At 43.9% G+C, this 14,324-nt stretch overlaps 1 protein-coding gene across 1 annotated transcript in view; it reads right to left on the minus strand.

Moving 5' to 3' along the window:
- Positions 1-365: 365 nt before the first annotated feature.
- Positions 366-14,324, minus strand: part of pinx1 (PIN2 (TERF1) interacting telomerase inhibitor 1) — an 87,500-nt gene continuing 73,541 nt past the window's right edge. Inside the window, exon 7 of the mRNA XM_055635521.1 lies at positions 366-1,072. Within this exon, the coding sequence (XP_055491496.1) occupies positions 689-1,072 (384 nt within the window). The 3' untranslated portion in view covers positions 366-688. The remainder of the gene's footprint in view (positions 1,073-14,324) is intronic.

The following is a 14,324-nucleotide window of genomic DNA, read 5'->3' on the forward strand; positions in this document are numbered from 1 at the left end:
AATACTCCTCTTTCCCCATTGGCATAACAAATAATTTGATTCTCTACACACAATAAACTAGGGCCAAACTGTAACATTAAATATTTAGTACTTGCAGTGCCCAGCTGAGAATTAAGATTATTTATGCAGCAATTTGGGAAGTGAAAAGGGAGTGGTATTTGAACCAAATATCCTTCCATTGCATAAAATAATTTGATTCTACACACAATAAACTAGGGAAATATTAACTAGTTCTGCATTACTAAAGCATGTCAATGTTTATTTAGTGTATGTTTAGCAGTGATGTTCAGTGATGCATTTGCTGGTCAATACAAAACATTAAAAAAAACAAAATATATTACACATCATAAATACTTAATTCTTCATTGTTGTTGCACAAATGAGAGCATAGAAGCATGTTTATTAACATGACAAAACTTAAATGGTTTCTCAGCATTTATTAATTTTCTTTGCAATTATAAATAAACACAGGTGCCTTTTACTGGAAAATGCGTTCCTGCAAATTTCAAATTTTGGTTATTTCTAATCGCAGGGTTCGTGAAACCTATCATTCACTCATCAATTCATTAATCATCGTCCATTTGCAATTTCTGCTCATTTTGTTTCCCTAATGTATATACTGATGTGTGCTGAACAACCTGAACCTCCTACAATTCAGCTGCAATACATGTGGCGGATATTGGATGTTTCATTTTGCTTTCCTTCTTGACTTTTTACACTGATAATTTTCCTTAATTTGATTGTCTTCTGCCAATACATTATTTTTGTCTTCTTCATTTTTTACTCGTTTTCTGAATATGGGTGGTTCAATAAAGTCACAACTCTTCTCAATGATTCTGTTCCGCTTTTTTTTTTTGGATTTAATTCCCACTTCAGAGGACTGCATTTCATTTCCTACAGGTTCCTGGGCAGCAGTGGCTTGCTGAATCTCTTGCACGGCTTTACGATTTGTGCGCTGCGCCATCCTACTGGCGAAATATTCCTGCATTGTAAGGGGACTGGTCACAGTATTAATTTCAACGTTCGGCTCTAAGGCTTTTGGGTTCTCAAGAGTAGGTAAGTTGGCATTGTCCTGAAAAACATAACCATACATCATAAAATACATACATGCTGCATTTATTAACAAAATATCTATGAATGTAGTTTGACTAAATCAGAGGAATCGAATATAAAAGCAGCGGGTGCAGCAGCATAAGGTCCTTCTGCAGTTGTACAGAGCCCAAGTGAGACCACACCTGGAGTATTGTGTGCAGTTTTGGTCCACTATTTTGAGGAAGGACATTCTTGCTATTGAGGGAGTGCAGCGTAGGTTTACAAGGTTAATTCCCGGGATGGTGGGACTGTCATATGCTGAGAGAATGGAGCAGCTGGACTTGTACACTCTGGAGTTTAGAAGGATGAGAGGCTATCTCATTGAAACGTATAAAATTGTTAAGGGTTTGGACATGCAAGAGGCAGGAAGCATGTTCCCGATGTTGGGGGAGTCCAGAACCAGGGGCCACAGTTTAAGAATAAGGAGTAAGCCATTTAGAATGGAGACGAGGAAACACATTTTCTCATAGAGTGGTGAGTCTGTGGAATCCTCTGCCTCAGAGGGCAATGGAGGCAGGTTCTCTAGATGCTTTCAAGAGAGAGCTAGATAGGACTCTTAATAGCGGAGTCAGGGGATATAGGGAGAAGGCAGGAACGGAGTACTGATTGGGGATGATCAGCCATGATCACATTGAATGGCGGTGCTGGCTCGAAGGGCCGAATGGCCTACTCCTGCACCTATTGTCTATTGACTCCTACACCATTGAATGCATTTATAGGAACATCTAGGTTATTGACAGTTGCATAAGTGGAACATGCAAAAAATAATTGGTTCCAATGCTCATTTATTATACAGGTGCACAACCTTTTATCCGGAGTTCCGGAAACCGAAAACCTCCGAAAACCGGACATTTTTTCCAGGATGTCGTCTGCACACCAAAGCTCGCGTGTGGCGCCAAACTTGACCCGAAACGACCCACGGTCAACCCAGGTCTGTACTACTGTAGCGGCTGCCTCCTCCCCAGAGACCGGGGAGACACTTAAACATCTGTAAATCATTGCTTAAATGTTAGTCAGTTAGTTTGGAGAACTTTTATGTGAAGAGGGAGGGGGGGGGGGGGGGGGGGGGTGAAGGCGGAAACTTTAATTCTTACTCCCCTACCTGGTCGGAAAGGCGGGGAGCGGGCAATGCCTTACCAGGTTGCCGTGCAGTAAGCTCCGGAGCGCTGTGGCCGCCGACTCCCAACATCGAGGAGCTAATGCTGCGGGCGTCCGACCGCGGGCGGCGCCGGTTGTAGCTCCGACCCCGGAAACTCTACCCCTGGCTGCGCGGCGCACCAAATCCAGCGCGGCCCGCGGCCGGACGCCCGCAGCCCAGCTCCGCGATGTTGTGTGTCGGCAGTCACAGCGTTCCAGAGCTTACCGTACGGCGACCCAGTAAGGCATTGCCCGCTCCCCGCTGGTATCCCAGCGCTGCGACGCCACCGACTCCCAACATCGCGAAGCTGGGGGCTGCGGGGCGTCCGGTCGCGGGCGCGGCGCTGGATTTGGAGCGCCCGCGCAGCCAGGGGTGGAGTTGCCGGGGTCGGAGCTCCAACCGGAGCCGCCCGCGGCCGGACGCCCGCAGCCCCCAGCTCCGCGAATGTTGGGAGTCGGCGCAGCGCTCCGGAGCTTACTGCACGGTGACCCGGTAAGGCATTGCCCGCTTCCCACCTCCCCGACCAGGTAGGGGACTAAGAATTAAAGTTTCCCCCTCCCCCCTCCCCCTCCCCCCCCCCCCCCCCCCCCCCCCCCCCCCCCCCCCCCCCCCCCCCCCCCCCCCTCCCCCCCCCCCTCCCCCCCCCCCCCCCCCCCCCCCACCCACCCCCCCCCCCCCCCCCCCCCCCCCCCCCCCCCACCACATAAAATCCCTCCAAACTAACTGACTAACATTTAAGCAATGATTTACAATGATTCCCCGGTCTCCAGGGAGGAGGCAGCCGCTCCAGACTTTTCAAGCCGCCAGCGCTACCTACCTAATCTACGCTAAAAATCTTCCATTCGGAAATCCGAAAAAATTCCGAAATCCGAGAAGTGTCTGGTCCCAAGCCTTTAGGGTAAAAGGTTGTGCACCTGTAGTCATAGAATGATACAGTGTGTAAACAGGCCGTTCGGCCCAACTTGCCCACACTGGCCAACATGTCCCAGCTACACTAGCCCCACCTGCTTGCGTTTGGTCCATATACCTTGAAACGTGTCCTATCCATGTACCTGTCTGTTTCTTAAAAGTTGGGATAGTCCCAGCCTCAACTACCTCCTTTGGCAGCTTGTTCCATACACCCACCACCCTTTGTGTGAAAAGGTTACCCCATAGAATCCTATTAAATCTTTTCCCCTTCACCTTGAACCTATGTTCTCTGATCCTCTATTCCCCCAATCTGGGCAAGAGATTCTGTGCATCTACCCAATCTATTCCTCTCATGATTTTATACACCTCAATAAGATTACCCCTCATCTTCCTGCGCTCCAAGTAATAGAGACTCGGCCTACTCAACCTCACCCTATAGCTCAGACCCTCTAGTCCCGGCAACATCCTCGTAAATCATCTGTGAACCCTTTCAAACTTGACAATATCTTTCCTATAACATAGTGCCCAGAACTGAATACAATACTCTAAAAGCAGTTTCACCTACGTCTTATACAACTGCAACATGACCTCCCAATTTCTATACTCAATACTCTGCCTGATGAAGGCCAAAGTGCCAAAAGCCTTTTTGACCACCTTATCTACCTGCAACTCGACCTTCAAGGAACCGTGCACCTGCACTCCTAGATCCCTCTGCTCTACAACACTCACCAGAGGCCTACCATTCACTGTATAGGTCCTGCCCTATTATTTATTCTTATACAGCATTACTGATTTAATTGTGTATAAGCAATAAATTATTATTGAAAACTTAATAGGCTTTCATCTGCACTGGAAGAATCATGCTTTTAAGCACAAATACAAGTTAAAAGTATTGGGCAGGGTGGGGGAGGTGTGGGTGGAAGAGCAACAGGGAAGTCAAGAGTTTTATTGTCCTATGTCCTTTGTCCCAGATAGGACAATGAAATTCTTGCTTGCTAAAATCTCAATGCTAATTCTTTCCTGTTCAGTCTCAGGAAGTTGGTAAAATTGCCAAGTGGCTGACATTAAATATTGCAATATTATATATAAGTTTTTGATGTTATCCTTGCACCTGTTTGATTCTTTAGGAATAAATAAATACAGGTGCACAACCTTTTATCCGAAATTCCAAATAACGAAAAGCTCAGAATAGCGGACTTTTTATTCCGTCCTTGAAGAAAGGTCCTTGAAGACGTTCACCGAGGGCAGCCCGCAGAGGTGACAGCAGAACCTCCGGTCGGTCCTCGAAGAAAGGGGAACTAAATCCCCATTCATAGAAGAGAAGGTGAGGGTATATTGCGCGGGAGGGTTAATAATTGACAATCTGCTGCTGCCTGCCCGCTGATTTAAAAAGTTCCCACGGTAGACTCACGATACACAGTGTATCGTGAGTCTTGCGTGGGAACTTTTTAACTCAGTGGGCAGGCAGCAGCAAATTGTCACTCCCTTCAGTTTCACCCCACCTACACCCCTCTGCTTCCCGGCCATGTGTGTGACCCCTTCCCTCCCCTCTCCAGCTCCCCGCCCATTGCACCGGCGCGGGGGCTTTGCGCTGTCTTCACGTCGGCGATGCCAGCAGGTCAGTGCCAGTCACCGGAGACGTCAGGACCAATGGCACACCGATCCCCAGGCCCACTGCAAGCACGGAGATCCCAGAGACCCACAGCCAGCAGCAGCCCAGCCCCGTTCCAACTCCAGAGGAACACGCTCCCCGTAGGGACAGAAGCTGATGGTGTGCAAGGTACGTCTTGTTCTTGGGGTTGCAGATAAGGGAGCGCAGCTCGGGCTGTGACGTCTCCGGCCACCCCCCTGTACAGGAGCTGAGACTGGGAACTGTACCACCCTTGCAGGTGAGCAGGAGAGTGGGGTTGTTTGCAGTTGCAGAGGGAGGGGGCAAGGGCGGTACAGTTCCCAGTCTCAGCTCCTGTCTGGGGGGGTGGCCGGAGATGTCAGGACCAACGGGACACCGACTGCAAGCACGGAGATCCCAGAGACTCACAGCCAGCAGCAACTCTAGCCCAGCCCCGTTCCAACTCCAGAGGAACCCGGGTTGCGGATGAGGGGCGCAGCTTGGGCTGTGGGCGAACTGCCACTTGTCGCTGTAGCGGCGCATCGGGGAGTGGGTTCCTGTTGGTCCTGACGTCTCCGGCCACCCCCCTGGACAGGAGCTGAGAGACGTCAGGACCACCAGATAGCCGCTCCCCGATGGGCCGCTACGGCGACAAGTGGCAGTTCGCCCACAGCCTGAGCTGCGCCCCCTCATCGGGACATCGACCCCCAGGCCCACTGCAAGCACGGAGATCCCAGATCAGCAACTCCAGCCCAGCCCCGCTCCAACTCCAGAGGAACACGCTCCCCATAGGGGCAGAAGCTGATGGTGTGCAAGGTACGTCTTGTTCTTGGGGTGGCGCAGCTCGGGCTGTGGGCGAACTGCCACTTGTCGCCGTAGCGGCCCATCGGGGAGCGGATTCCTCTGGAGTTGGAGGGACAGGGAGACACAGCGGCTTTTGAGAATGGTGGGCAATCACTTCCAAAGTTCTGCCCACACAGTCAGTACACCTCTCCTACACTTGTCTCCCGCACTAAGATCATCTCGCAGAGAATGATCCCAGCCTAACCCTCCCTATTCTCTCCTATTCTGCAAGAAAAAACTACATTGAAGACTCAAACTTGCAATCGAGTAACTGCCGGGATCGAGGCGCAAACTCGCGACCTTGCGGATATGAGCCGAGCACTCTACCACTGAGCCAGCCGTTAAAATCTACGCTAAAAATCTTCCAATCCGAAAGCCGAAAAATTCCGAATTACGAAAAGTGTCTGGTCCCAAGGCTTTCTGATAAAAGGTTGTGCACCTGTACTGCAAAAAAAGTTTGAAAATAAAGCCAAAAATGCAAACATAAACAAAGAATTATACTAAATAACAAGATTGAAAAAAGCAGATAAGATAATGAAAAACCATGCTCGCATTTGTCTTCAAACCATGAACCATAAACTTGCCTTCTTTAGATGTACCAGCACATATTGCCTATTACCAATGTTTTTCAAAGATGAGTATCTCAGAAGGGCACAGGGCAGCGCATGATGCATGTGTTTAAAATGCTAATTGCCGACATCAGGTTGAAAACAATAAATAAATAGGTAAATCTGATGGGTGACTTTTGGTGTTGTTGACCTACTGCATGGCTACTCAAAGAATAGGACTCGATAGTTTCAAAGACTTTGATTAGATTTAGATTAGATTAGATTTGATCTATCTTAACAAGAGAGATATCCTGAGTAAACAAGATTTTGGATGGGATTAGTCGAAGGTTTAAATTATGAACCAGACTACTTTTCATTCATTTGGTTTTCACCATTTACTCTGCCGAAATCAACATATGTTTCAAAAGAGCAAAGATAAAGAGGTATCAAACAGGGGAGAGGGGGAGCTGAGACATGTGTTATTCACAAATTGCATGTTCTTCATATCAGGAAAATCTGTAAATGTATTTGGTTAAAAAATAATTCACAGAGAAAATACTACTAACTAATATTTTTAAAAGACTAAGTACTTCATGTTATTGTTTGTTTAGCAGAAGCTATATTAGGAAAATGCCTGAGATGTTAGACATTTTGGGTTGATTTTACCAGCAGAAAGGCAATAATACTTGAAATTATAAGAACCGAATGTGTAGTAAGAGAAACTAAAAATGATGGCAAAAAATTAATGGGATTAAGAGCTGACAAACCCCCTGTACCTGACGCCTCACATGCTGGAACCTTGGATCGCTACAAAACAAAGTGGATGCATTTATTGGTAGTGTTACAATAATTCATAAATTCTGGTTAAGTTCTATAAATACCAACACAATTAGAGGAAAAAAACAGGAGAACGGCAAACCAGTTTTTTTGTGAGAATTGTCAGAATAATTCTGGCATCCATTACCATTGACATGTTAACTTAGAAAATATTAGAATGATTAGGAGTCAATGAGTGAATGTATAATTTAATTCAGGGAAATTATGCTTAAGATTTTTGAGTATAATATCAAGCATCAGTAGATGTAGATTTTCAAAATACATTTTTATGATGACATGAAATATTGCTGGGGCTCATGGAAGTAAGGTCTAAGTATAATGGAGAACAAAAAATGAGGGAAGGGAGAGGAGGGGTCTTTCTGCTTACAAAGGCAGTGGTTGAACTTGCAATTCAAATTCAGTCCTAGCTATAGATCAAAGGAGCTTACCCCAGGCCAATTTCTCTCCCCTGCCAGCAGTAGGAAGTAGAGAGACAAGGCTGTTAACTGATGATCTAAATATCAGATGGTCAGGTTTGATCTGTTTTTGTTTTCACTCGTGCAAAGTCAGGCCACATGTCATCCAGGGAAGATATAGTCTAAGTTCTTTCTCCTGTTAGTGGGCAACAATAATTGACAGCTTTACTCGGCACCATATCAATTGGAATCACAAGATACAAGTTACATTTATTTGTCACATGTACCAATTGGTACAATGAAATGTGTGGTCGCCATACAGCCATACGAATAATAAAGAGCACAGAACACGATATTTTTTAACACAGACATCCCCACACAGTGGGATCAAAGTTTCCCACTGTGAGGGAAGGCTCCAAAATTCAGTCATCCTCCCTCTGTTGTCCTCCCGTGGTCGCGGGGTTCCTGAACCCCCCGCTGTCGCCACTATATGGGCGGCCCGATGTTCAGGCCCGCTCGCCGGGGTGATGGAAGTCCAATGTCGGGACTGGAGGACATCCTTAGCAACATCTTTATGAATAGTTTCATTTTGTGGTTTGCGGAGCTCCCAACACGGGCAGCGCTGACCGACATCGCAGAGTCCTGGGATCCTTTTGCCGGGGGCCGCCAGCTTTGAATCTCCGCCAAGCTCAGCCTGTGGACTTCGGGAGCCACTGACTCCAGTGGGAGTGACCGATTCAGAGGTCCAGGCCGCTGAGGATGTTCTTCCGTTCGACGTCGTTCCCGGCGAGAGGGCCTGTACATCGGGCTGCCCGTAGCGGCGACTGCGGGGGGGCAAACATCAGTGAGGAGGTTGACTGGACTTTGGTTCCTTCCCTAACATTGGGGAACTTTGGTGCCGCTGTGGGGATGTTTGAGTTGTGGACTATTGTGTTCTGTGTTTTTTGGGGGGTTTTTATTCGTATGACTGTATGGGAAATAGCATTTTGTTGTCTCTTACTTGAAGACAATGACAATGAATTGAATCAAATAGTTTCATTTTGCTCATATAAGAACTTTAACCATGTGTGAAAAAATAAATCTAATGAAAATGGACTGAAATTCATTTGATAAGAGGCATTAAAAGAGTGGAGGCAAAATCTCAACATGACTTTGACATTATTTTAAATGATACAAAGATACAAAATATGTTCCTCTCCTATTTTCCATCAGAGAGGGGATTTTCTCCAATTTTCTTGGATTTATATATTCCTGACGTCACTCATCTTTTATTCAATGCCCTACTCCCAATCATCAGCAACATCATTCATTTCCTGAGCTTGTTACAACTTTGGTCTGAACATCAACTAAAAAGCTGGTCTCCATTGGTGAGGAGAGGATGACTTCTTTTGGCAGCAGGGGCCCTCCCTGGTAAAACAAGCCAGTCGATGACGGGTGCATTGTACTGGTCTGACATAGAGGGTCAAAGAATGGCTGCAGTTGTTGAAATCCAATCCGAACAGTTCATGTATATCGCTAAATGATTGTTTCCACAATGTTTTGATTCATAGAATTATTTATATTTTTGTATTAGTGAATATTAATTCAAACACCTGCCTTTGGACCTAAATATCAGAAATGGTCGTAGTGCATAAATCATTGACCATATTCTCAAGAATTTCACCTGTAAAAGCATATCCTCCATCCTGTTGTGCCTAAAAGCAAATTGTTCAACCTATATAAATCTAATCATCTATGCATGTAAATCAAAATATATATATATATATATATATATATATATATATATATATATATATATATATATATATATATATATATCGTTACTTTTCCAGCAATCTGGTTTTAGAAATCCAACAATGGCATTTAGAATCATTTTAACTTTAAAATTAGATCATTTGGAGCTTGTGTTGAATACAGATTTCAACAACTTTGCAACTAAATGTAAGGGCTTCATTGTGAATGCATCTCTACTAAACAACAGAGTTCCATCATGAATATGGTTATTAAGTTAGTACTTGAGGTTTATAAATAAATTACCAATTTGTTTTCATGTGCTCATAATACAACAAACCACGAGTATAGAAATACTATAAATTTGTATAATTTTTACGACCTTAAATTAGAAAAACTTTGCGACTTACAAATTTGAATTAAAAAGTTAAGTTCAGGCATAACAAAAAGCAAGAAATTCAAAAAATCCATTACCAGTGATTTGTATACAACAGTCCAAAAAGTCAGCATAGAAACAGAAATGGAATGAAAGCCAAAAAAGCTTTTTGGCATTAGTTACACAACAGTGGTCGTTTTGATCTCTGATACAGTAACTCCAGTAGCATATACCTAAATTTATGGGAATGTTGGGACTCATGCTCTACTGGACACACAGCCACTGGGGCATGGAGACAGGTAGCTCAATGCTTCCCTCCTGTTGAACAAATTCCTGGCTGATGAATGTGGGACATTTAAAGCGATCAGTGAACAGCTGGGAAACGAGAGTAGAAGATTTAAAAAATATCATCTATGAACCAAAAGCATAATTGTAAATGAGCAAATGGAACATTTGCCTAATTGTTGTTTTTGGATATTCCTAGTAATCTTGAAGATTATTAACCTACGGACATGTCCAAGATTTCTGGATTTACAACATCTTCCTTAAAAATTGGACTCGACTATCATTTTTGGTCTGTCTGTGCAGAGATCCGAGATGTGATTCTCCAACCTCGACAAGAACAGGCTTTAGCCTGGACTCAACTGATGCAGTGAACTGATACAGTCAAGACTTCCAATTAGAACTGCTGCCAAAAATGTAAGCCTGCATTTGGCTCATAGCCCTATGAACCTTTCCTATCGGACTACCATTTAAGTCAAAAAGTTGCCCCCGAGGTCACCCTTAAATCTTACCTAAGCCTATGGTCTCTAGGTTTAGTATGCTGTACCCTGCAAAAAGACTGTGACCGTTTATCCATTTCCCTCATGATCCCCCAATAAGGTCATCACTCAGCATCCGACACACCAAAGAAAAAAGTCCCAGTCTATCCAACATCTCCAAATAACTCAAGCCTGAAAGCCCAGGTAACATCCAATCTTTCCAACATAATGACATCCTTCCTATAGCTGGGTGGCTAAAACTGCACACAGTAACCAAATGCACAACAGTGTCAACCGCACAAATGCTGTACCAACAACAGGTCAGAGGCTCTGTATTCTGCGCCGAGTTACACTCCGGTGGATGGTGACACCGGGAGCTCGCGGGTTCCAGGTGGGAGACTGCTTCGCGGGGCACTGGCAACGGCGACTTCTCCCGCCCGAATTGCGGGGTTGAGAGTGACCTGGAGCGGGGCCTTACAACCCCCGTCGCGGCTTTAATTTGCCGCGGACTTGCTAGCGTCCGCCGGGGGCTCCAACACCAAGACCCGGGTCAGAGCCTTACATCGCCCGGCGTGGCTTTGAGTGGCCGCGGACTTGCTAGCGCCCGCCGGGGGCTTTGACCTCGACTTCGGGGGAGGAATGGAGAGCAGGGGAGAGACAAGACTTTGCCTTCCATCACAGTGAGGAGGAGATTCACTGTGATGGATGTTTGTGTAAATTGTGTTGGTGTGTGTCTTGGTTCTTTTCTTGTATGGCTGCAGAAACCAAATTTCATTTGAACCTCATGTGAGGTTCAAATGACAAATAAAAGGTATTGTATTGTATTGTATTGTAAATACATGTGGAGGGCATTCATAAACATTGCAAATGCCTCAACGAGTGCATCTCCAACAGAAGCAAACATCATATAGGATAAAGTATACAATTTAAAAGCTCATTGGTACATCAAATAGGTAGGCTGATGATATTTTACGGGACAGTTCATAAACACAAGTATATCTGGTACAGTTAGGGTACTGATAAGACTTTACCTGGAGTATTCTGCAGAATTTGGGGTATTTTTTAGTAAGGAAGAATATACTTTCAATGGAAGCAGTTGAGAAAAGATACAATTGGTTAATGTCTGGGATGAAGGTATTGCCACAGGAGGAAAGGTTGAGTCGGTTAGGCTAATACTCATTGGAGTTAGGAAAAATGAGAATGAACTAACTCAAACATACGGGATTCTGAGGACATGTTCCACTTTTTAGGATAATCTGAACTAGGGAAACAAATTTAGGGAAAATTTAGATGGAAATGAAAAAGAATCCTCACAGAAGGCTAATCATTTATAGATCTTTATCACCAAGAGAGCTGTAGAGGCAAAGTAAATTACTATATTAAAAGCCCTGTCCCACGGTACGAGTTCATTCCAAGAGCTCTCCCGAGTTTAAAAAAAATCAAACTCGTAAGCACGGAGAATGAATGTAGCGGGTATGTCTCTTAGCGCTAACGGCAGGTACTCGGGAAGACTCACTAATGGCTGGTAAGCACGGGAAGACTCGTGAAGATTTTTCAACATGATGAAAAATGTCCACGAACCCCGAGTACTGACCATTACCGTAAATCTCCAAGTTCGAATCAGGGCAAACTCGGGAGAACTCTTGGAATGAACTCGTACCGTGGGACAGGGCTTTTACTGAGACTGACAGAGGAGTCATGAATTATGGAGAAATTGGACAAAGCCAAGATCAGATTGGCCATGGTCTCAATGACTAGTTTAGGTTTGAGGAGCCACCTGCTCAACTTCTGTTCCTGCTTCTTGTGTCTTATGATTAGACATCCTTGCACAATTGTACATTGGCAAACTCAGTCCACCAATGATGCACCTTAATTGTACCATCTGCATTGTGCACAGATAAAATACTTCTTCTAGATTTAGTTAGGATCTAAACAAACCTAGATGAACACTGAGTATTCATCTCTTCATTTTCATTTGCAATTCATTATTGCTTAATAGAAGAAACATCTCAAGAAAAGTATGTCCTTTCTGCTGGCGATTTAGAGGGTATGGACACCATTAAAGGATTTAAAGACATAACAAAAACATTATAATCAGAGGTTATGGGGCATCCAAGAACGAATGTAGATCAACTTTGAAGGGACATAAAGGTATCCACAAGTTGGCATGATAGAATACAAAAATCTGCACATGATAGGGGTTGGGTTTGATACATCAGGTTCAGATTGTTTTAGAACAAGTATACGAAATTGCTGTATGTGGGAGATATTTCATCTTTCAATGGATGAGAATATGGTGGGGTTTGTATCCCTTACAAAAGTTGACAAGGAAAATTATTTATATTAAAAGCTTTTGCAAGAATGCCTACTTAATAGCATGAGATGGATTTGAACAGGGCTGATTAAGTATTATAAGGGGTTTAAATTGTAGGTGGTTATGGTGGCGCAATGGTAGAGTTGCAGCCTTACAGCGAATGCAGGGCTGGAGACCGGGGTTCGATCCCGACTACAGGTGCTGTCTGTACGGAGTTTGTATGTTCTCCCTGTGACCTGCATAGGTTTTCTCCGATATCTTCGGTTTCCTCCCAGACTCCAAATACGTACAGGTTTGTACGTTAATTGGCTTGTTAAATATAAAACATGTCCTTAGTGGGTGTAGGATAGTGTTAATAAGCAGGGATTGCTGGTCGGCGCAAACCCGGTGGGCCGAAGTGCCTGTTTCCGTGCTGTATCTCTATAAACTATGACAACACAAATATAGTAACACAGTCTCAATGATGGGGTAGAGTGTGAAGATATTCAAAAAATATCTGAGTTTGTATTACTGTCTGATATTTACATGCCAGAGTAAAATTGGCATAGCTTTGAATTAAATATCCTCAATATTTTATTGATCTTATTATCCCATGTGGACAGGTGGATAATCTTGATTATCCCACTGCTTATTTAGGATTTATTCCAAACAGTTCAATTTATCCAGAAATGACAGAATTTCATTTAGAACTGCAGTCACATTGTATTGACATACACACCCTTTTAAATTAATTCAAGCCTGAAGTACAGAGCCAGTTGATCTCTGCTGTTCTTTAGAGTAAGATGACCTGATTGAACCGCCCCTCCCTACAACTAAAACAAAATATCTCTTCTCCAAATTAGATATTTCCACATTTATTATGTCAAAAGGTAAATTAAATGATGCAATTTAATACATTATTTTTTAATATGAACCCAGTTAAACATTGGATAAATCATTTAAATGGGACGGGAGATTGGCCGCACCTATGAGTTCAATAAGATGTTTAAATTTTTTGGAGCCATGCCGTTCTGGCTTTGATAATACTCCTGCATGTTGATAACTTGCTTCTCTATGGAAGCTGCCTAGTCTGTATCGGAAGATTAGTGCAGCCAATAGCAAATCAATTGCAATCTTCATGTTCCAAATAGCAGATTTGCTTTGGTTTCTAAATCTCAACATTTGCTCACGTTAAAAAGGTTTGTAGGCAAGGATCAAGGTTGAACACTTCTCAGATTTAAGCAAGAATTCAATACAGCTCCAAAATGTTAAATATTGTTTTTACTTCACTTCAAAGAGTTGTGGGTCATAATCAGGGCACAATTTGTTCTGGGATTGATCTTTTTAAATGGTTAATGTAACATGTTTCTAAATATTCATTGAAATGTGTTGGAAGAACGGCTTTGGAACCTTGCTTAGCTATGCAAATCATTTTACCTGTGTAAATTCAATGCTTTGATAGTGTATGGCAATAAAGCCTGCCAATGCCCATAATGAAAGCAATATACAAAGATCTAATTATCACCCTGCCCTCAATTTCTCATTTTTTGAGTTTGCTGTTGTCGGTCATTATTTCTTGGGGATTTAGTTTAAAGATACAACGAGGAAACGGGTCTTCGGGCCACCGAATCCACAATGATCACGATCACCCATACGCTAGTTCTTCTTACACACTAGGAACAATTTACAGAAGCCAATTATCCCATAAACCTGCATATCTTTGGAATATGGGAGGAAACCTGAGCACCCAGAGAAAACCCACATGGTCACAGGGAGAACAAATAAACTCCCT

The sequence above is a fragment of the Leucoraja erinacea genome, chromosome 5 (genome assembly GCF_028641065.1).
Source record: "Leucoraja erinacea ecotype New England chromosome 5, Leri_hhj_1, whole genome shotgun sequence".
Classification (NCBI taxonomy): Eukaryota; Metazoa; Chordata; class Chondrichthyes; order Rajiformes; family Rajidae; genus Leucoraja; species Leucoraja erinaceus.